The sequence below is a fragment of the Dermochelys coriacea genome, chromosome 9 (assembly GCF_009764565.3).
Source record: "Dermochelys coriacea isolate rDerCor1 chromosome 9, rDerCor1.pri.v4, whole genome shotgun sequence".
Classification (NCBI taxonomy): Eukaryota; Metazoa; Chordata; order Testudines; family Dermochelyidae; genus Dermochelys; species Dermochelys coriacea.
This window is the reverse complement of record NC_050076.1, coordinates 101,882,544-101,905,995: the sequence shown is the minus strand read 5'-3', so window position 1 is coordinate 101,905,995 and position 23,452 is coordinate 101,882,544. Positions and strand designations below refer to the sequence as shown.

General features: G+C 47.0%; 1 protein-coding gene across 8 annotated transcripts in view; it reads left to right on the top strand.

Annotated features, from left to right (window-relative positions):
- DOCK11 (dedicator of cytokinesis 11) overlaps positions 1 to 23,452 on the top strand; it is a 131,609-nt gene that overhangs the window by 16,999 nt on the left and 91,158 nt on the right. For all 8 annotated transcript variants that reach the window (XM_043491539.1, XM_043491541.1, XM_043491538.1 and 5 more), the window contains exons 2-3: positions 22,115 to 22,231; positions 22,478 to 22,567. In XM_043491539.1, the coding sequence (XP_043347474.1) occupies positions 22,208 to 22,231; positions 22,478 to 22,567 (114 nt within the window). In that variant the 5' untranslated portion in view covers positions 22,115 to 22,207. The remainder of the gene's footprint in view (positions 1 to 22,114; positions 22,232 to 22,477; positions 22,568 to 23,452) is intronic.

Genomic DNA, 23,452 nt, shown 5'->3' with positions numbered 1-23,452 from the left:
TCGAAAAAAAAGTGAGGTTCCAGTCTTCCTGGTTGTGGAGGAGAGCCCCCAAACCAGAAGGGAAATGAAAAGAACCCCACACTTGTTATTTTTAAATCTCATGACTTTAAGCCGGTCTCAGGATGTTGTGACTTTTGAATGCCTGGGGTTAGCCCCACTTCTGGTGTAAACAGCCACACAGGTGCAAGGCAACAGAGAGTCTGGCTCCTAGTGTAGATGGGCAAAGAGGTTATTTGCAGGGGAGGAGCTTAGCCTTGCTTGGAACTAGAGTAAATACAGTGATTATGTTCAAGGTTGTGCTGGGCAGTTACATAGCGGCTGCCATCAATGTCTGTAACCAGAGTGGATCCCCAGAGTAGACAAGGCCTGACTGAATCGGATCTGCTCCTCAGCCTCACCCCCATTGGCAAGCTGGTTTTTTTGAAGGCATCCTGGCAGAAGCGGGTCTTGAGGCAAGTCCTAGGACTGGCCCTTAGTGCCACCCCCTCCTGCTGTACTGATAGATTTGCTGCTTCTGTGTAGAGAGCTGTTTCTGAAATTAACAAGAGAGAGAGGCTTGGTGGTGAATGACCAAGGCTTCCTCTTGTTCCAGGGCTGTCTGTGCCAGCTCTGTGCTGCTTCTGTGCCTGGGAAGGAGAAAGTGACTCTCTGACCTTTATACCATGAGGGCAGCATACTGGGGGCTGTGTCAGCCTCTCAGGGTCTGTCTACACTACAGTTAAAAACCCACCTCTGGCCTGTGCCAGCTGACTCAGGCTCGCAGGACTTAGGCTAAGGGGCTGTCTAATTTCAGTGTAGATGTTCTAGCCTGGGCTCGAACATCTGCACTGCGATTAAACAGCCTCTTAGCATGAGTCAGCTGGCACGGGCCAGCCATGGGAGTCTAGTTGCAGTGTAAACACACCCTAAGACTCTTTCTCACTACCCTTCGAGTGTGATGCTCCCAGCAGCATCTGTGCAGACAGAAAGGGGGTGGTGAACGTTTTTAGATCTTTAGAAGATGTCCCTGAAAAGAAATATTGTGAATGGCTGGTCTGAGATGGCCCAAAGGAGAGCAAGAGTTATCTCCTGTATTGTAGATTAAGTATTACCAACCCCAAACATGCAGAAATCATGGGTCAGGCTCCCAAAACATGCATGGGATTTTTAAAAAAAATTCTCCATTTGAGTGGTTCTTGAGTCTTTAGGTCACATTCTAGTCATATCATCTGCAAACGTGAGGGCAAGAAACTTTCTTTTTTAACTGAAAGCCGAGATCCCCACATTTTAGTGGGGTAGCAGTTGTGCCAGTCTCTACCGTTGAGACGAGCTTACAGTTTAATTGATTTTTCTAAGTGTTCTAATATCCACACATTTAAACAGATTTTCTTGAAAACGGCTCTGGCTCCTGGGAATCCAGGATAGTGTTGGTGATCAAATTTGAGGTCATTCAACCGAGCGATTCCTGACATACAGCCTTCATAGACTATCAGGGTTGGAAGGGACTCAGGAGGTCATCTAGTCCAACCCCCTGTTCAAAGCAGGACCAATCCCCAACTACATCATTCCAGCCACGGCTTTGTCAAGCCTGACCTTAAAAAACCTCTAAAGGAGGTGGTGGAATCTACCTTCCTTAGGTAACCCATTCCAGTGCTTCACCATCCTCCTAGTGAAAAAGTTTTTCCTAATATCCAACCAAAACTTCCCCCACTGCAACTTGAGACCATTACTCCTCGTTCTGTCATCTGCTACCACTGAGAACAGCCGAGCTCCATCCTCTTTGGAACCCCCCCTTTCAGGTAGTTGAAAGCAGCTATTAAATCCCCCCTCATTCTTCTCTTCCGCAGACTAAACAATCCCAGTTCCCTCAGCCTCTCCTCATAAGTCATGTGCTCCAGCCCCGTAATCATTTTTGTTGCCCTCCGCTAGACTCCTTCCAATTTTTCCACATCCTTCTTGTAGTGTGGGGCCCAAAAGGGGACACAGTACTCCAGATGAGGCCTCACCAATGTCAAATAGAGGGGAACGATCACGTCCCTCGATCTGCTGGCAATGCCCCTATTTATACATCTCAAAATGCCATTGGCCTTCTTGGCAACAAGGGCACACTGTTGACTCATATCCAGCTTCTCATCGACTGTAACCCCAGGTCCTTTTCTGCAGAACTGCTGCCGAGCCATTCGGTCCCTAGTCTGTAGTGGTGCATGGGATTCTTCCGTCCTAAGTGCAGGACTCTGCACTTGTCCTTGTTGAACCTCATCAGATTTCTTTTGGCCCAATCCTCTAATTTGTCTAGGGCCCTCTGAATCCTATCCCTACCCTCCACCGTATCTACCTCTCCCTCCTTCCTAAAAAAATCATGCAGCTTCAACATTTAAGTGTTGTTACAACTTTCTGTGCACAAGCCTTGGTCTCAAATTATGGCTCTGCTCCTTCTCAAATGGCTGCTTGGGATTGATCTCAGCTAGTGTCTGGCCACCTCCGCCCCGCTCGGGGAGCAGTATTTTTAAACTTGAATCTGTATGAGGAGAGATTATCAAAACTGGGACTGTTCAGCTTGGAAAAGAGACAGCTAATGGGGGGATCTGATCGAGGTCTATAAAATCATGACTGGTGGCGAGAAAGTAAATAAGGAAGTGTTATTTACTCCTTCTCAAACATAAGAACTAGGGGTCACCAAATGAAATTAATAGGCAGCCAGTTTAAAAGAAACCAAAGGAAGTATTTTTTCACACAACGCACAGTCAACCTGTGGAACTCCTTGCCAGAGGATGTTGTGAAGGCCAAGACTATAACAGGGTTCAAAAAAGAACTAGATAAGTTCATGGAGGAGGGGTCCACCAATGGCTATTAGCCAGGATGGGCAGGAATGGTGTCCCGAGGCTCTGTTTGCCAGAAACTGGGAATGGGCGACAGGGGATGGATCACTTGATGATTCCCTGTTCTGTTCATTCCCTCTGGGGCACTGGGCACTGGCCACTGTCGGAAGACAGGATGCTGGGATAGATGGACTCAGTATGGCCGTACTTATGAGCTAAAATGTAGCTCAACTCAAACCAGGAAATATCACTTCCCCATGTGCAGTGGCACAAGGATTCTGTTGCAAGTCCGAGTATGTGCAGGCAACCTGTGGTCACAAGCAGTGTGAGGTTCAAGGTGACATACTGTGGCTCTTAAACCTGGGGGGCTCTGCCATCCACAGACCCCCCTCGGGCAAGGCGAATGCCTGGCAAGCTGTACAGTTTTGACTGCTCTGAATCACTGGAGCGGTGCAAAGCTGTTGGAGTTGAGGGGTCAGGAGAGATCATCAGGCCTACAGTGGCTGCAACCCCAAGTCCTGCTAGCTGCGGCAGGCATCGCTGATACTCTGAGCAGACTCACTGCAGTAAAGAAGTGCTTTTAAAAAACGACTCCCAGAAAAAACAGTGGCTTGGCCTTAGCACAAAGGCCCCACGCCTTAGAAACTGCTGTACCAGTTTCCTGTGCGCACCATAAAGGCATAGCACAGTCTCTGCATGGTTCCTAAAGGCTGTGACTAAACGAATACCAACCCCACTCCACGTGTACTACAGCAAGCCCTCGCTGTGTAATTAGAGAAATCAGCACTGTGTTTAAAGAAATGGAAACGCTCCAGTTTCTAGAATCCCCTTTGGGGTGTGGTTCTGAGCGGGGCTACACTGGCTGGTACTTTGTGGGCTGCTTTTCAGTCGGAGTCAGCCAGGGAGTTCCTACAGCTCATCGCTGGCTCTGCCTGCATGGGGCGCTACTGGGGGGAAACGAAGGCAACATATGGTCACGTGCTGTGGGCCACATCCTGGCCGGCATGTGCCTTTCTGCACGTGCTGGAAAAGAGGCAGCCAGCTGGGTTAGGCCGGGGTGAAAATGCCCCGACTCCTCACAAACCTGAACTTGTAAAAGATGCTTTAGGAGTGGATCCCTGGAGAGGATTTCCAAGTGAACTCCGGTATCAGAGGCATGATCTGCTCCTTTTAGGCAGCGTGTCCCTGCTCTGGTCTCAGCCCCATGTCCTGCACAGGCTGCTTACGCTGGCAGGAATCACCTGGGCGAGGGGAGGTGCTGTGCAGGTATCGTGGCAGGGCAGGACAGTTACAGTCTGACCCCGTTGGGGATGGTGCTGCTGCAGATGCCAGGATCTGAGCCTGTGTTTTCAAATGGAAACCGAGAGTCATCGTCACTGCGCAAATTCTCTGAAACTGCCCCAGCTGCCCCCCTCATCCCAAAGCAGGGACTTTCCATCCTCCTGGAGGCTCCAGCCAAAGCTGGCCATGCTGCTGCTCGCACTGTCCAACAGGAACCCTTGGAGGAGAACAGGAAAGTTGTTGTGTTTACTCTGCTTCTCGTTAAAATCCAGGCCTGGGAAGAATAACACAGCAGCCTGCAAGCATGGGGTGAGGTGGGCTGTGTTAGCCAGCTGATCTCCCATGGCCCTGGGCACTTGAGCCTTGCGTGCCCCTGTAAAGTCCCAGCTTAGCTCTCTGCTCCCTGTAGTCTCTATGCGGCGAACAGGCAGGGTAGGGTTACAGGGTGTGATGCACAGGCAGTAGAGCTGTACAGCCCATCGGGACCAGGTGCTGGTATAAAAGAAGAAGGCAGTGAGTGGTGACAGTTTGGTGTGGGAGAAATGGGCTGGGGGGATACTGCTACTTGCACCTCCGCTAGGGGGAGTTTTTGTGTTCAAAGTCTTGGGAGAAGTCCTGCAGATGGCGAAGAGGTGCCCAGATCAGATATCACAGTGATGGGCATGGTGTAAGATCTGGAACAGAGGGGAATATTTGCCATGTTACTGTGCCCTGCCCAAGGGAGGACTTGGTTTGTATGGTGCTTGGTGAGGAGAGCCATCCCATGGTGACAGAGGAGAGACAGACTTCCCCACACTTTAGGCAGCAGAAAGTCTGGTTCCCAGAGCCAAGTTTTGGTGCCATGTGAACGGGCTGCCAGAAGGCTCACAGGTGCCTGAGTTCCAAGCTGTCTGCAGTCCCTTGCACTTCCCTTCCCAGCCCTGCTGTAGATCACTCTGCCCAAGACGTATCATCTCTGTAAGGACCATGGGCAGGGCGCTGGGATTCTGTGTATAAATACGGGCCCCTAGCTCTGCTCCACATTGTCCTGATTTGGGGGAGCCTGTGCTCTGGCCTCTCTGCAGGTTTGGGGGGAGATGGGACAGGAGCAAAAAAGAGAGTGCACCCACATTTTATAACTGGCCACAATGGTCATTGCTTATGAGGCCCTGCTCTATACAGCTATGCGGATGCTTGTTTCACATCCTTGGGATCCTCTGGTGTCAATAAGTGTTGTTAAATGACAGTGGGACAAGGTGAGGGAGGTAATATCTTTTATTTGACCAATGCTGGTGAGGGAAACAAGGTTTTGAGCCACACATAGCTCTTTTTCAGGTCTGGGAAAGGAACTCCCAGCATCACAGAAAAATGCAAGGTGGAACAGTGTTTAGCATAAGAAGTTATCATATATTGTAAGGGACCATTCAAGATAGAATGGCTCGTTAACACCTCTGCAGTCAGAGGACAAAAAGAGGGGGTTGGTGGGTTACAGATTGTTGTAATAAACCATAAATGCAGTAAGAAAAGGAGTACTTGTGGCACCTTAGAGACTAACAAATTTATTAGAGCATAAGCTTTCGTGAGCTACAGCTCACTTCATCGGATGCATAAATGCAATGTTCCTGTTCAGTCCATGATTTGTGTGTCTAGCAGAGTAACCAATTTAAGTTCCCAGGCTTGTCTTTTGAAAGTGTTGTGCATTTTTGGGGTTTCCTTTGGGGATGAGGACTGAGAGGTCAGCTATAGAGTGATCACTTTGTGAAAAATGTGCACCCAGAGGTGACAAAGTGTTTTATAATTTTTCTGTGCTTCAGAAGGTCCATTAAAACACCTGGAGCATATGAAGGATGGGGTTATGCCTATTTCAAGTGGATCACTACTTCTGAATCCCACTTTCCTTTTCTAGAATGTATAATCCCTTTGTAGGAAGAATGATGCTGTACTCCATGCATTGCATAGATGAATGGATGTTGCCAACTTGCATGAGGGTTGATGTTTTTCTTTCAGCCCCAGCTGCTGGAGTCAGAAATTATATAAGAATCTCAATTTGGTGGTGGTGGGTTTGGTTTTTTGGTAATGAAAGTTTTAGCTCTAATGGCTGCAGAGAAAAGTTTGAAAATGTGACTAGAGTGACCAAAAGATGGCTCAGGAAGCGGAAGACAAATAAAAAGAATCCAAAACTTAGTAGTTTTGTAAAACAAAACAAAAACCTCATGATTTTTAATCCAATCCCATGAAGTTTGGGGAGCCTGATTCATTATTTCTAAATATTTGGTGCTGGAGATACTTTTCTTCTGTTATGATTATTTACATAAAAATTCCTCACATTTCCATAGTGTACTTGTTTAAAGGTAGATTTTCTCGGATCTCGAGTCAATGTAAACTCTTTCTTTCACAAACAAATTGCATGAACAAAAGCTGAGGTGTGATGTCTGTGGTTTTTATATGCTTATGTATCCAGCTTAGTTACCTCTCTCAGAAGTTGTTGCCCTTCTGAAATTCGAGGTTGCAAGTTTCAAAACCAGTGTGAGTGTATTATACATTTATACGCCTGTTCTTTCTTGAGCATCACTGACTGGGGCCACAGCGGTTAGTCAGTCCAAAATGTTTAATTATATGTTGTCATATATAATATATAAAAATGCACCCTTTTCAGTCTGTTCCTCAACTTAACTTCTGCCTCATGTTTTCTATATTTTTCATCTAGTTGGCCCTTTTGGGATCTATTTTAAAATTTTTAGTTTGCACTGGGATTTATGAGATGCTCCCTAGAAATGATTTCATACATAAATCCGTGCATTACAGAGTTACAGTAGAGAAAAGAGAAAGTAGATATACTGTAAAAGCTGACTGATCAAATTTTTGTGAGCAACAGTTGCATAGCCTGATGCATATTTTTAGACTTGTATGTGATCTGTGTTATTTCCCCTCTTTTGTCCAGCTGCCACTCTTTATATTCATATTATTGGTGTCTCTGTTCAGGATGCTGTCTCTGTGTGTGTGTGTGTGTGTGTGCGTGCGTGCGTGCGTGTGCGCGCGCGCGCACGCGTGTGCGTGTGAGTGTGCAATGAATGGATGTGTTTAGTTGAGTCTCATTTCAGATATTTCTCCATCAAATCACAGTGAGAAAACGTGGCATTTCTTGTTCACAGGCTCATCCAGAAACAAAAGATTTTTAGTGCAAGGTTTGGAGAAGAAGCTGCAGTCAAGGTTGACTGTAGTAGAGGAAGGATCATCTACTGAAAAATAATGTCAGTGTTTAATGTTCATCAAGAAGTGAAAGTCTAATCTAGTCTAGTTCCTACACTGGGGCTGTGGGTTAAGAATAACAAACTTCCGTTCTGGAGCAGGAAATGTGAGTTGACGGTTACTGATGAGTCTTTCATATGCTGTCTAAACAGACTGCTGGAATTGATTAATGGCAAAGTAAAAACAGCTTTTTGGTCTGTATGTTACTACTGCAATCGGGTGATGGACAATTAGTCTTCTGGATTTGTTTGTTTTTAAATGCGAGCCACTCTGACATGACTGATGATATGAAAGAATGTGTTATATGTGTTCCCTTAACGTACTATTTTGAACACCCTCAAACCTTTGTGAAACAATCTTTTCTGCAAATTATGTACAATGCTGTAACTTTATTCACCATCTGGGATGATTTGGAAGAAAAGGGATACTAGGAAAGAGGCCACTGGGGTATGTTTCTATTAATAAACATGTGTTTGTAAGAAATTCAGTAGGTGCAGAAAGGAGGAGAGAGATTGTTGTACTGGCCTGGAAAGTTTGAAATGGAACTCTCCTGTCCTGTCCTCAATCCCATGAACACTCCAATTGTCGTTATAGGGCAGCTCATGAAGGTTGGGCTGGTGGCATTTAAAAAAAATACTATTTTCTTTTTAGAGAAAGTGTGCCAAAGACCTTGTTCTGAAAAGAGATGTAAAGAATTCCATTGATTTTGCAAATGGATACAGGACAGGTCTCTTTGTCTGACTCCTCGTCAGCCTCCGGAGTCCCTTAGTCTGTCCCCTGGATGTATCAGTCATTCACTTACCCGTTTTCTTGAGTCTTCTGTAACTGTTCCCCATGGCTGTACACACCCTGGTGCCCATACGCTTCATGTCCGGGTGTCTGTACATGGCTCTAGCTAAATAGGGTTTGGGCAGCCTTACAGGCAAAGGCAGGTTCCATGCAGAGATAGAGCAGCTTTGCCTTGGGGTTATTTTCTGTGCTTTCTCACTCTTTGTATCTGCACCCAACCAACGACAGAGCCTGCCTGGCTGGGCAAACCGAATTTGTGTTTCAATGGAGTAATGCAGCTAAAGTCCCTCTCAAGATGCAGGCTAGCGTATTTGAAGCCACGTTGTTCCCTAGGGGGTTTCCTAGGCTCTAATTTGGTGGCCACCATCTTGGACGACACACCGAGGACCTCCTGAGCTAAAAGCAGGAGCTGCTAGAGCTGAAGAGTCAAGTCTCTGTAGTTGGGGGCTATAACAATTCACCCCCTTGGCTTGGCACAGAGAGGGACCTGGAACGCACACAGACCACTGGGTTACAGTCACATGGCTTCAGACGCGCTGGCTTGGATTCAGTGCGGCTCTCAGGAGTGTTAAGCTAACTTGACTGAGAAACACACACCCTGTCTGTCCAGACATATCCCTTGAGACCACCTCCCTGCTGCCCCCCACCTGTTACCTCTCGCCCCGTGTCTGTGAGCATGATGTTCACACTCCCTCTAGCTGGCCAAACACGCTACCCCGGGAGGTACTAATGCAGCATGCCTCTGTGCTGACCTTCCCCTCGCGAGCTTCAGCATGTGGCCTCCGGGTGAAGGTGAGGAGAGACGTGTGAACCCAAAGCAGTCCTATCAACCCTGCTGTAATAAGGGGACACAGGCCATTGTATTTTTCATCAGAGCTTAAAATTATTCTCAGTCAGTGTCTGTTACCCAGGAGCAATTTGCTCAGCGTTGTGCAAAAGGACAGTGACCAGAGACTGCTTCATCTTCTCCAATGGAGAAGCTCCAGATTTCTGCTGCTGACCTAGCTTGGCACTATCCCTGTAGGCAGCCCTGATTCCTCACGTGGCAAAGAGAGATCAGCACTGAATTTCTTTGCCACCAATGGAGTCACTGAGGTAGAAAATTGCTGAGCTTTATGGTTTGCTTTGCTCTGCTTGATGGAGGCTTTGATGTGGGACCAGACTCTTTAATGGGAAGATGCTTCACCTCATAATCTGTACAGAATGAGTAGTGTAACCGGGTTGGGAAACGTTACTCCATGGAGCAATGTGTGTAAGCCTGTAAATTTAATGCAGCCAGTGTCAACACCTGCCATGTGTCTGACTGTGACCCACCTCTCTCTTTCAGTGGGACTGTCTTGATTTTCCCTGAAAGAGGATAGTGATTTTATTGCTGAGGTGGCCATGCTACTTTGTGCTACTGTGTCGGCTGACTCTGTAGAGTCGGCTTCTAAATGTATAATCGCTTCAATGCAATTGCTTCTCCTCTTCTGTCACAATTCGGTTGGTGCCATCTGCGGATGTAATAGCAAGAGGCGGAATCATTTACACCAGGAGGTGTCTGTGGTCTGCAGTTTAACAGAGCTCAGCAACAAAACAAAGACTTCTGAAATCTTCTTTCAGGGCTTAAAAAGCTTAGTCTCCAGCCCTGTTAGATTAGCACTCTTTGATACGTGCCGGAGAGCAAAGATATATTTTTAATGTCTGTCTGTCTTGCCAGCCTACCAGTTTGCAGTTACAATTTGCATCAGGTACATAAAAATACTTCTCTCTAACTGGGTGACAACTTGTAACCGAGGAATTCAGGTTCTCCTGGATCATAGCTGTGCTGTGGGCTAACAGTCAAGTTTGTTTACAAAGACTTGACCTGCATCTTTCAGTTTCACTTTGAAGGCATTGCTCTGAATCATCTTATGGCTTGTGGCAGCCAGTTGGGTTGTGTTCTGGTGATAAGTAAAACTAATGTGATGCGTGTCTTCCATGTAACCCAATGGAGTTATTCAGCAATATGGGCTCCTGGGCCAATGCGGGCTGCAGTTGATACAGGGAGGACTGGATGGAGTGTGATTTGATGCCCTTGAAAATTATGTGGTGCTATCCTTCACTGAAAAAATGTAAACTGACCTCAAACATCGTGATTTTGTGTCTATTTCATGCATGTGAGTGGGCAGCTTCCATTCAGGCTTTAGGTAATTGAGAGCCTTGAGAAAAAACTAGAAAGCCCTAACCCCTTCTCCGACCTCCCTGCCTGGCTGGGCATTGCAGAGTCTGCTGGTTAAGGGATCACACTTCTCACATCTTTGAAAAAAAGGAATGTAAAACACCCTTGGCTCTTGGTACTGAAAGGCCTAGCCTGGCAAACCCTTGTGAGTATTTTGCACTTGGTGATGGTAGGGTGACCAGACAGCAAGTGTGAAAACCTGGGACGGGGATGGGGGGTAATAGGAGCCTATATAAGAGACCCAAAAATCGGGACTGTCCCTGTAAAATCGGGACATCTGATCACCCTAGTCGGTGGCTGGACTAGATGGTTAAGAGCTCAGATCCATAGGTCTGTGAAGTTTCCCTGCATACAGCTGAAGGTCTGTTCTTGAAAGGTGCTGGGTTTCCTCAACTCTCCCTGAACCCTCCTTGCAGGCCAGAGCCTCGGGGGGAACCCTGCCATCCAGATGCTATAAATAAGAGGGTGTAAGTTACATCAGATGCTTTGTTGAATGTAATTAAAATCAGAAGAGGCCCCTTAGCAGAGAAGAGCTGAGGAAATGCTGGGTTATTTTTAGGAGCTCAATAACACCAATTGCTAGTGCTGTACAGTGTAAAAGTCTCTTGTAAGAAGGGCTTGGGTTCATGTTTAGACCTTGAAGTCTTTATAATTCAATTGATACCAGATCCTTTAAAGATGCCCATGCTGGGATGTGCTCTAGAAACTCTCACTCAAAGTGAATCCCTGCAGCCCCATTACACTGCTTCTGCAGTATAAAAGACTCTTAAGGTGGGCATGAATTACAGTCCTCCCCACTGCCGGAGCAGTAGAAAGGGGTCTCAGTGTGAAGAATGTAGGCTCAAGACTTGAGTTTAGCAACAGAGTTACTGATTTACCTTAACTGGCACTGCAGCAAATATTGCATGTTCAGAGCAACATGTTAAAGGCTGGTTTGTTCAGGAAGCAGTTTGGCTCAGAGAAAGTCCGACTCTATTTTTGTGCATGCAGGATATAAAGCTGCAAGCCAGGAAAGTGACACTTAGGATGTTTCTGCCCATCACTAGCAAGTATTTGGCACAATGTCACAGTGCATTCTGTTTGACTGAAATAAGAGAGCTGTCCGGGGATGCTAACCAGCGACTACATTCAGGACCACTTCCTGCCATCAGCACTCAGTCCCAGCTCGGGCAGTGACGTCTGAATAAAGGCTGCGGGCTCTTGCCATAAGTACGTGAAGTCAAATTCAGCTCCCATCCCCTCACTCTCATCGCACTACTGTGTGGGTGGAAGGCCATGACATCCTGGGACCGCCGATGCCGTGGGGAATTGCGGGGGGAGGAAGACTGGAGGGGTGGGAGGTGGGGTTTGTTTTCATCTCCACAGTGTTGCTGTGGTATCAGCATTGCCAATCTAAGCATTCAGAGAGATTGGCTTGAAAACTGTGAGATATTAACAGCAATAAATATCAGGTTCTTTTGATTTGCTTTCTTGTTTTTGAGCTTTTGGGGGTCCCATTTTCAATCTTTTCTCTGCAATTGTGAAAGCTAGTAACTTCCTTTTTGTTTTAAAAAAAAAAAAAACCAGAAAACAATGTTAACTGAGATTCTCACATAATCACATGACTCCAGGAGCAAGGGTCTTACAAAAAGCTATCACAAGACTTGTAATAAAACAAACACAAGAACATAACACAAGGACTAGGGGCCACCAAATGAAATTAATAGGCAGCATATTTAAAACAGAGAGGAAAGTATTTCTTCACACAACGCACAGTCAACCTGTGGAACTCTTTGCTAGAGGATGATGTGAAGACCAAGACTATAACAGGGTTCAAAAAAGAGCTAGATAAGTTCACGGAGGATAGGTCCATCAGTAGCTATTAGCCAGGATGGGCAGGGATGGTGCCCCTAGCCTCTGTTTGCCAGAAGGTGGGAATGGGCAACAGGGGATGAATCACTTGATGATTCCCTGTTCTGTTCATTCCCTCTGGGGCATCTTCACTGGCCACTGTCAGTAGACAGGATACTGGACTAGATGGACCTTTGGTCTGACCCTGTCTGGCCATTCTTATGTTTTAAAACCAGAGGCATTGGCAGCACTTTGACCGGCCATTGTGGCGTCACAGATCCCTGCCTCGCTAGGGGAAACTGCACAGAAATTACTGCTACAGTCCACGCAAGCTGTTGAGCATCTGTGATGGAGCTCCTTGTCCTGTGGTGGTGCACCAGACCCGGGGCCTCGTCCTGGGAAGTCTCCAGAATTAGGCCTTCCATGCGGTTGTGGTTCATGCAGTATAATGCAGCCTGCGTAATTCTCAGAAGTTACCCACTTGCGAGAGTGCACAGGCTCTCTGGCAAACACCTCTTGTTTTCCAAGTTGCTAGTTTGCCTGGTGGGCTCATCATGTCTACGTCTGAAGGATTTGCTGGCATCAGCACCCTGCCGGAGCTTGGCGGAATTCGTTGAGGGTTGTGTGCAGGGTGACGCACCCATTTCCAGAGAGCGATTTTGATGGCACCGTTTCAGATGTTTGAGCTAATCCACGCCAGCATTACTGCACTACGCTGCATGAAAAGAACGCTGAATGGAAAATCAGGTGGGGGCCGTTAGACACAGGCTTTTCGCAAGGCCTCTCCATTGCCAACCCAAAGCTCACCGAGGCGGCGATTCAGAGTGTACCTGAAAACCTGTGTGCACTATTCACACGGCATGGAATTCCTTGCTTGCTGATGAGCCACATGAGGCCGGGCACCACTTAAGGCAGGAAACTAGGGCTTAAACAGCATGTAGCCCCTGTGCTAGCCTCCTGCAGGGATGGGCTGGCAAGCCTGACTCAGTAGGTTGTAGAACCGGGTCCTGAGGTTGAGGGAGGGGTGTTTTTCTGTTGGCGCACATGCCAGTTCGAGGAAGCTTGAAGTGAAAGGTGGATATTTTTAAAGTGCTGTAGGAAACTGTTAAGATCCCATTGTTACTTTTCACATTAAAAATTGAGCCTTCCCCAGACGTTGGGACATCCTATGAATGAGCATTGTTCATCGTCTCACAGCCTTATAGTCAACCTCGCTTGGCCCGAAATGTACAATTTGTGAAAACTAATTGGAGACGGAGTTTGTTTTGTTTTTAAAACTGAGTGGGAACAGTTGTGTTTAATCAAATGGAAAACCTCCTGGGGATATTGCAGCCCTTGAAAATGAAACTAACTTTAAACCAATATGAAAAGCACTGATTTGATTTCAGTTGTCCACAGTGGGGAAAATGCAAAAAAGTAAATAAGGAGCAATAAACAATGAGATTCACGCTGGATATTTAAAATTCTTTCATTTTAATAATCAGACTTGTTAGGAATAGGGAAACTCATTTTTGTTTACAACACATGATATAAGTTAACAGCAGCCCATTCGTAAACTGAAAAAAGGGGAAAAAAGGCAATATAAAACAGTATTTGATAGCCTTATTTTATATACATCATAAAGCATGTTTTATAGTGTAAAATCTTAAAAGTTAGTGCTACTTGAGATAAATTGGCACGACTGCCCTAGGCTACTGAATTTGTTGAGTATTCTTTTTGACCATAACCCTAAAAGAACAAATTGAAGAATCCATTTTCATCTTACTGGACACATGGACCTTCTCGTATTGTGAATTGGAGTTATTTGCAGGTGTTAAAAGGAAATAATATCTCCTTATATTCAAGCTGATGAGATGTTATTGATAAAAGTTAGTTAAAAATGAGTAAACAAAAACCATAAATAATAGCAATTTTATCCTTAAAATAGCATAATCAGAGGTATTTAATTTGTGAGCACATAGAGAAACATTAAAGAAAAATAAGTTTTCTAATATTTCTGTTTGTATAAAGGGAATGGTGTACTAATTTTCTAGTACCACTTCTGGCAAAATAGTTTTCCACAGCACATTGCATTGTTGGAGAATATGCAAATCGTATCAAGTGTATTTCAGTTTTAATCATATGATACCACTTCCTTTTTTTGTGCTTAAGCAACGGGGCCGCAGCACTCTTCTTGCACAAAATGGCATTTCTGCTTCTTTGGTTGCAGTTTTTGGGAAGTATCCTTTGTTTGCTAAGGGTATGTCTACGCTACAAAATTAGGTTGAATTTATAGAAGTCAGTTTTGTAGAAAGCGTTTTTATACAGTCAATTGTGTGTGTCCTCACACAAATACTCTAAGTGCATGTAGTCGGCAGAGTCTGTACACAGTACTGAGGCAACCGTCGACTTCCGGAGTGTTGCACTGTGGGTAGCTATCCCACAGTTTCCGCAGTCTCCATCGCCCATTTGAATTCTGGGTAGAAATCCCAATGCCTGATGGGGCTAAAACATTGTCGCAGGTGGTTCTGGGTACATATCGTCAGGCCCCCCTTCCCTCCCTCCCTTCGTGAAAGCAAGGGCATACAATCGTTTCGCGCCTTTTTCCCTAGGTTACCTGTGCAGATGCCATGGAGCCCGCTCAGCTCACCATCACCGTATGTCTCCTGGGTGCCGGCAGACTACACAGCAGCAGCTTATTGTCTTTTGGCAGCAGACAGTGCAGTATGACTGGTAGCTGTCGTTAACGTAGTCCAGGGTGCTCTTTTAACCGACCTCGATGAGGCACCTGGGCAAACCTGGGAGTGGCTCAGCCAGGTCATTTCCCTTTTAAGTTTCGTCTCATGGCGATTCAGTCCTACCGGCAGCGTGCTGTCTTTTAATCAGCAGCCAGGAGAAGACGATGGCCAGCAGTCATACTGCACTGTCTTCTGCTGAGCACCCAGGAGATGATGATGGCTAGCGGCCATACTGCACTGTCTGCTGCCAGCAAGATGTATAAAGATAGATGAAGTGGATCAAAACAAGAAATTGTCCAAATTATGTTTTGTATTCATTTTCTCCTCCCTCCCTCCGTGAAATCAACAGCCTGCTAAACCCAGTTTTGAGTTCTATCCTTGAGGGGGGCCATTCTGTTTCTCGCAAAGCCACCTCCTTTGTTGATTTTGATTCCCTGTAAGCCAACCCTCTAAGCCATGTTGTCAGTCGCCCCTCCTTCCGCCAGAGCAATGGCAAACAATCATTTTGCGCCCTTTTCCCTAGATTGCCCAAGCAGGAGCAGACACCATAGCACAGCAAGCATGGAGCCCGTTAAGCTCATTGCAGCAGTTATGACCATTGTAAACACCTCACGCATTATAGTGCAGTGTATGCAGAACCAGCACCTGAAAAACCAGGCAAGAAGGCAACATAAGTGCGGTGATGAGGACCTGAACACACTTTTTTCTCTAAAACCGCATTCCCCTGCAATTTGGAGATCATGGTGCTAATGGAGCAGGTTCATGCGGTGGAATGCCAATTCTGGGCCCGGGAAACAAGCACAGAGTGGTGGGACCGCATAGTGTTGCAGGTCTGGGATGATTCCCTGTGGCTGCAAAACTTTGGCATGCGGAAGGGCACTTACATGGAACTTTGTGACTTGCTTTCCCCTGCCCTGAAGCACAACAATACCAAGAGGAGAGCAGCCCTCACAGTTGAGAAGTGAGTGGCGATAGCCCTGTGGAAGCTTGCAACACCAGACAGCTACTGGTCAGTCGGGAATCAATTTGGAGTGGGCAAATCGACTGTGGGGGCCTCTGTGATGCAAGTAGCCAACACAAAGATCTGCTGATATCAAGGATAGTGACCCTGGGAAATGTGCAGGTCATAGTGGATGGCTTTGCTGCAATGGGATTCCCTAACCGTGGTGGGGCCATAGACGGAACCCATATCCCTATCTTGGCACTGGAACACCAAGCCGGTGAGTACATAAACCGCAAGGGGTACTTTTCAATAGTGCTGCAAGCACTGGTGGATCACCAGGGACATTTCACCATCATCAACATGGGATGGCTGCGCAAGGTTCATGACACTCGCGTCTTCAGGAACTCTGGTCTGTTTAAACGGCTGCAGGAAGGGATTTACTCCCCAGACCAGAAAATAACTGTTGGGGGTGTTGAAATGCCTATAGTTATCCTTGGGGACCCAGCCTACCCCTTAATGCCCTGGCTCATGAAGCTGTACACAGGCACCCTGGACAGTAGTAAGGAGCTGTTCAACTATAGGCTAAGCAAATGCAGAATGGTGGTAGAATGTGCATTTGGACGTTTAAAGGGTCTCTGGAGCAGTTTACTGAATCGCTCAGACCTTAGCGAAACCAATATTCCCATTGTTGTTGCTGCTTGCTGTGTGCTCCACAATCTCTATGAGAGTAAAGGGGAGACGTCTATGGTGGGGTGGGAGGTTGATGCAAATCGCCTGGCCGCTGAATACGCTCAGCCAGACACCAGGGCGGTTATAAGAGCACATCAGGAAGCGCTGCGCATCAGAGAAGCTTTGAAAAATCATGACTGGCCAGGGTACTGTGTGACACTTGTTTGTTTTGTTTTCTCCTTGATGAAAACCCACCCCCTTGGTTGCCTCTAAATCCCCTGTAAGCCACCCTCCCTCCCTCCTTTGATCACAGCTTGCTTGCAAAGGAAATAAAGTCACTATTGTTTAAAAAACATGTATTCTTTATTAATTGCTTAATAAAATTAAATAGGGAGATAACTCATAAGGTAACCCAGGTGGGGTGTGGGAGGACGGTAATAAAAGGCCACTTTAAAACTTGTTGAATGCCAGCCTTCTGTTGCTTGGGCTGTCCACTGGGGTGGAGTGGTTGGGTGCCCGGAGCCTCCCACCCCACGTTCTTGGGCGTCTGGGTGAGGAGGCTATGGAACTTGGGGAGGAGGGAGGGCGGTTAAGCAGGGGCTGCAGCAGCAGTCTGTGATCCTGCTGCTGTTCATGAACCTCCACCAGACGCCAGAGCATGTCCGTTTGATCCCGCAGTAGCCCCAGCATTGCCTCATGCCTCCTCTGATCTTCCTGCCGCCACCTCTCCTCAAGTTCATCGGCCACCATCCTATCGGACGACTGCATGAGCTCAGAGAACGTTTCATCTCGCGTGCGTTTTTTTTCACCGCCTTATCTGAGATACCTTTGGGACGGAGGAGGGAGGCTTGAAACGTTTGCAGCTGCTGGAGGAAAAATGGGAGTGAAGTATTTAAAAAGATGCATTTTACAGAACAATGGCTGTACTCTTTCACGGTGAACAACACTATTCACATTACATAGCACATGTGATTTTGGTACAAGGTCGCATTTTGCATCTTGTATTGAGTGCCTGCGGCTTTGGTGTTAGAGATCACACACGCAGGGCTGAGCAACAGAATTTGGCTGGCAGGCAGCCATAGTAAGCCATGGTCTTTCAGCTTCTACAACCTTCATAACAGCAGCCCCCTCCTTTCCCATACCAAGCAAAGCCCGTTGAGTTGGCCATTTAGTGCTGCAGTTTTCCTGTTAACGTGCAGCAGCAGAAATCAAACTAACCCCCCTCTCCCCAATCCAGTTCTCTGGGATGATCGCTTTACCCCTCCCCCCCACCGCCTGGCTGGCATCAGGGAAGATCCCTGCTAGCCAAACGTGAACAGCTCAGCATCAATGCCCCCCTCCACCCCTCTCCCCTCGTGGCTAACTGCAGGGAGGATTTCTTTGCAGCCACAGGCAAACAGCCCAGTAAGAACGGGCACCTCTGAATGTCCCCTTAATTAAATTCTCCTATTTCAACCAGGTTACCATGAACGATATCACTCTCCTGAGGATAACACAGAGAGATAAAGAACAGATGTTGCTTGAATGCCAGCAGACACTGGGACCATACGCTGCCAGGCTTTGTCATGCAATGATACCAGATTACTTGTTACTAGCATGGTGTGGTAAAGTGTCCTACCATGGAGGACGGAATAAGGCTGCTCTCCCCAGAAACCTTCTGCAAAGGCTTTTAGAGTACCTCCAGGAGAGCTTCATGGAGATGTCCCTGGAAGATTTCCGCTCCATCCCCAGACACATTAACAAACTTTTCCAGTAGCAATACTGGCCATGAATGCATCCCAAGTCCTCAGGGCTACTTAATCATTAAAAAACACTTGCTTTTATAACATGTATTATATTTAAAAAGGTACACTCACCAGAGGTCCCTTCTCCGGCTGGGCTGGGTTGGATTGGGAGGGTATTTCAGTCAGGGTGATAAAAAGATTCTGGCTGTCTGGGAGAACGATGTGCTGTGTGCTCTCCCCAAGCTCATCGTCCTCCTCCTCATCTTCCCCATCTGCAAAATCCTCAGGCATGGCGGAGAGTACCCCATCATCGGAGTCCACGGACAGGGGTGGGGTAGTGGTGACGGCCCCCCCTAGAATTGCATGCAGCTGAGCCTAGATACGGCATGTCTGGGGCTCTGTCCCGAAGCGTCAGTTTGATTCTTTGGTTTTCTGGTACGCTTGTCTGAGCTCCTTAAGTTTTGTGCGGCATTGTGTTGCGGTCCCTGCTGTAGCCTCTGTCCCTCATGGCCTCTGAGATTTTTTGAAATGTTTTGGCATTTCGTCTTTTGGAACGTAGTTCTGATAGCACGGATTCCTCTCCCCACACAGCGATCGGATCCAGTACCTCCCATTCGGTCCATGCTGGAGCTCTTTGGCAGTTCTGGGACTCCATCATGGTCACCTCTGCTGATGAGCTCGCCTGACAAAACAGAAAATGAGATTCAAAAGTTCCCAGGGCTTTTCCTGTAAACCTGGCCAGTGCATCCGAGTTCAGAGAGCAGTCACAATGGTGCACTGTGGGATAGCTCCCAGAGGCCAATACCTTCAAATTGCGTCCACGCTAACTCTAATTTGAAATGGCGATGTTGATTTCAGCACTAATCCCCTCGTTGGGGAGGAGTACAGAAATCGGTTTTAAGAGCCCCTTATGTCGAAAAATGGCTTCATTGTGTGGACAGGTGCTGGATTAATTCGGATTTAACGCTGCTAAATCCGACATAAACTTGTAGTGTAGACCAGGCCTAACAGATCAGATGTATATACTGAAACAAAACTATATTTTAAGGCGCAAAGCCAAATTCCTTCATAGTGTCAGCAGGTGCAACTCCATGAGATGCCAGAGAAGGAAATCCTCAGATGTCGCAGGGCGGAAATGAAAATGGGATCTCAGAAACCATGGAGATGGGTGCAGTGTGAGAACCAAAAGAGACACGCAGCTAGGCAGCCTCTCCTCCCACCATAGAGGGAGGCCAGAAACAACTGTGCAGCTGGTCAGGAGAGGAGGAGGAGGGAATTCTGGCCCAGATTCATCAGTCCTTAATCAGACAAAATTCCCCTTGACCTCACTAGGAATTTTGCTTTGGTAAAGATGGCAGAAGTTGGCCTTTTGTTACTAATGTGGCTGCAGCCTTATGGACATGGGGACAAAACCCTGCAAGAAAGGCCAAGAAAAAGAACTTATTATTTATGTTTTTTTTTAAAAAAACTCTCAATATTTAAGCCAATCTCTTGATGTTTAAGGGCCTGGCTTGTTTAACATTTGGGGTTGTCAGTCCTGCTATTTGTGTAGCATTCTCAGTGTGTTCTGCATGGCAGTTCAGAAATGCATTTGGGTCTGATCCTGTGTTGTTCTCAGCACACACAGTTCTGTGTTTGAAAGTGAAATGGGGAGTTGTGGGTGCTAGGAACCCCTCGTGCTGAGGCCGTTTGTCTCTGAAGCAGAAGCTGTTATCTGTGAGGCTTTTGCACAGGGCAGTTGCTGGAATTTTGATGCTCACATGCAAAATATAAGCTGCTGAATGCTTCACCTCTCATTCTTTGTAACAATTCTTCTCTTGGGCCTGACCCTCTATGCCTGGCTTAAGAGAAACTGCCTTGAACTTCAGTGGGATACTTTCCTGTAGGATGGGATGGGATGCTCGATATTTAATTACATGAAAGTGTGCCACAACCAAAACATTCCCTTAAGTCTGGAGTAAAATTTATTGCTGATTAAAAATAGTATGTTGACGCTTCACCTGAACATGCTACTCTTGTGACGTGGGTTATCTCAGGTAGCTGCGTTTCCAGAGTGAAACGTAATCAAAATCTCTGCAGAGACTGATTAAACAGCATCTGTGGAGGGGCTGTTTAGTGTTACACTTTTCTTCTAACTCACCAACAGGGCCAAGCTAATAGTCTGAAGTTCATTTTTCCATTCATTGTGATCCTTCCCCAACATCTATAATCTTTGAAAAGCATTTGGTATAAAGTTTAATTTTCATAGCTCTTGTGATAAGCATCTGATAATTGCTTAGGAAAATTTACTCGAGGTCCAGCCCAGACTTTGGATTTCATATTCGTTGCTTTTTTGGCCTTTGTTCATTTTTGGTGCTCTCTAATCTGGCTAAAGGAAAAGCAGCGAATAGCATAGTGGTTTTCCAACACCTTCGCAGCAATGCTGTGGACTAACACATGCTGATTCCCAAAGGGGTCGAATAAAAACACCTTGCCAAGGATAAAGTAATAATTTGGTTTTTCTCTTCAGCAACAGCAATAATCTGGAAGAAAAAAAAGAATGGCCTTGAATGGCAGGCAGTAAGTTGTAAAGCTGTATCTTCTGTTAGAGTAATGTAGTATGTACGTGACAATACTGCCGTATGATCAAATATGCAGCTGTTATCAATTCGGTGATGGGCCGATCTGTATGGAAAAAGATGGAACAGTCATTGCTAGTGAGATATATTTATCAATGGTTTATAAAGGGCTTGACTGTGCTCTCTCCCCAGTTTTACCCAGTGTGACCCCCATGGATTTCAGTGGAGTTAATCCTGATTTACCATAGCCCAGGTCTTCACCTAAACCTTAGCAACATTGCTCAGAGCTGTGAAAAATTCACAGCCTTATAGTTAAGCCAAACTAAGGCCTGGTATAGACACTGCTAGGTTGATGGAAGAATTATTCTTTCGACCTCGCTACTCCCTCTCAGGGGAGTGGATTAACTACGTCGAATGAAAAACCCCCTTCCGTCGCTGTAGCAAGTGGCCGCGCTATGGCACTACAGTGGCACAGCTGCCACGGTGTAGCTGTGCTGTTGTTGTGTCTGGAACATAGGCAAGCCCCTGTTCTCAGTGAGAGCAAAATCAGGCCCAGACATTTTACAATCGTTCTTGCCATAAACTCTCGCCTTATAGTCTGCTTGGAGGTGTGATTTATTGCTAGGCGTTCGGGTTTCAAGTGTTGAAAGGGATTATTGAGTTGATCTTCCTTTCCATCCTGCGAGATTCCTAGTAAGAGCTCGGAACAGCTGGTTTGCTTTCATCTTGCCAAATGGCAGGCTTCCAGAGGCCGCGTAAATCTTGTCGGCTCGCATCACATAACAAGCCTCAAACAGGGAAGGCTCAAGCAACGCTGAGTGTCGGAGAGTCATTGCAGCAGGGTTAGACTAGTGCAGATGAGCTACTACTAATGGTACATACTGTGCCTTGCAGCGGCTTTAAAAGCACGACAGCTAACCTGTCCAGGCAGCTTGTTTTCCATGATAAAGGGAGAGGGGGAGTATGAACCAGGGCGCCTAGTGCTTAAAGCTGTCAGGATGATTCAATTGTTTCTGTAGGCTGTTGTCTGACCATGGGCATGTCACTGAACTCCTGATTCACCCTGTAGGATGCGCATAGTAATGTTCTCCTACACGGCAGGAGGATTGTAAGGCTGATGTAATGAGTAATTCACTGGTACCGGGCTTTGAAATCCTCAGGTGAACATTGCTGTGGAAGCGCAGATTACTGTGAGTCACTAATGTGATTTGAAAAGGGCTCCTGGCGTAACCCAGATTCGGTAGCACCCAACCTCAGGGGCAGAAGTGAAACTGATGACTCATGTTGGGGAAGTGAATCTCAGTTCTTGGTTGAGTGTCTCAGATGCAACATTTGCAATTTTTGTTCACTATCTGTTCTGCTTTTATTTTCCTTCAGGAAAAAATCAAAGTGGTTGAACCCCTGGACTACGAGAATGTGGTCCAGCAAAGGAAAGCCCAGATCTACAGTGATCCTCTCCGCGATCTGCTCATGTTTCCAATGGAGGATGTGTCTGTGAGTTTGTGCTGGCTCTTTCTCACATACAAGGCCTAATCCACCCCTCCGCTGACCCACTCTCACACTGGGGAACCCCCTTTGATTTCAGTGTCCATCTCCACATTAATTTCAAAGGCCTTACAGCCAGGTCAAATGGGAGTGACCAGACCTTGAATCAGGCCCAGAGTATTTATTATTTTCACTGAAAATTTATAAGGGCCCAATTAACTATGAAATCTTTTGCTATTCCCTCCCTCCCCACAGATCTCAGTGATAGGTCGCCAGCAGAGGACTGTCCAGTCTACGGTGCCAGAAGACGCTCAAAGGAAGGCTCAGAATCTCTTTGTCAGAGAGGTAGGGTGCAAAGGCCTTTGATGTGCAGCTCCTTGTCCTTCATGGGAAATAATCTCCAGGCGGCTCTGCAGCTAATGGCACATAAGGCTGCAAGTTGCTTTGCTAGCCTCGTCTGTGATGCAGGGAGCTGTAACTTCAGGCCTGGAGGAACAGCTCTTGTTTTCTATCTGGCAAAAGCAGTTTATGAGCCACCTGCTGCCCCCAGCTCTCTGAGGTGCAATATGCACCCCCATGGCCTTAAGTGGGAGGGGGGAAGGGAGAGGCTTCACTGCTTCTGCCTGTGGTGCCTCCGAGCCGCTGGAGAGGCTCCTGTGTGTGCACTGGCAGGAACAAGACTGGGGAAGGGAGACACCCGAGAGCAGCTGCTCTGAGCAGCACCAAATGGAAAATGACCCGGCGGGGACTCCCCTTGGCCGCTGCAGCTGTGCCCTTGAGATTGGTTCCTGGGCAGCTGCGGGTGAGGACTGGTGGGGAGCCCAGCTCCCGCGCGGCCAGCGTGGGGGTCAAGGGGGAACCCCGGCAGAGGTGCCATTGGTGGATGACTGTTTTGAGACACCTTTAAAGGAGTCTGACTCTTGGAGGCAGGTGCTCAGCATGCTCTGAAAATCAGTGCGTCAGGCTGGGCACTCAGCAGCAGTAGCCAGGTCTGGCAGCCCTGGCAAGCGCAGATGCCAGCACCCATGCAGCTGTGAGAGGCTAGGTGTGCGTTGTAATCGGGCAGCTCTCCTGTCCAGTCCAGGCTCACCTTGTTTGGTGTAATGAGAAGGGTGGGGCTGCCCTTGGGAGTATGAAATGGGAGAGGGTTCAGAGGCGAGGGAGAGTCCAGGGACCACGGGCTCAGAGAAGGAGGCAAGCAGGATGCAGCGCCTCGGGGAAGGGACGCCC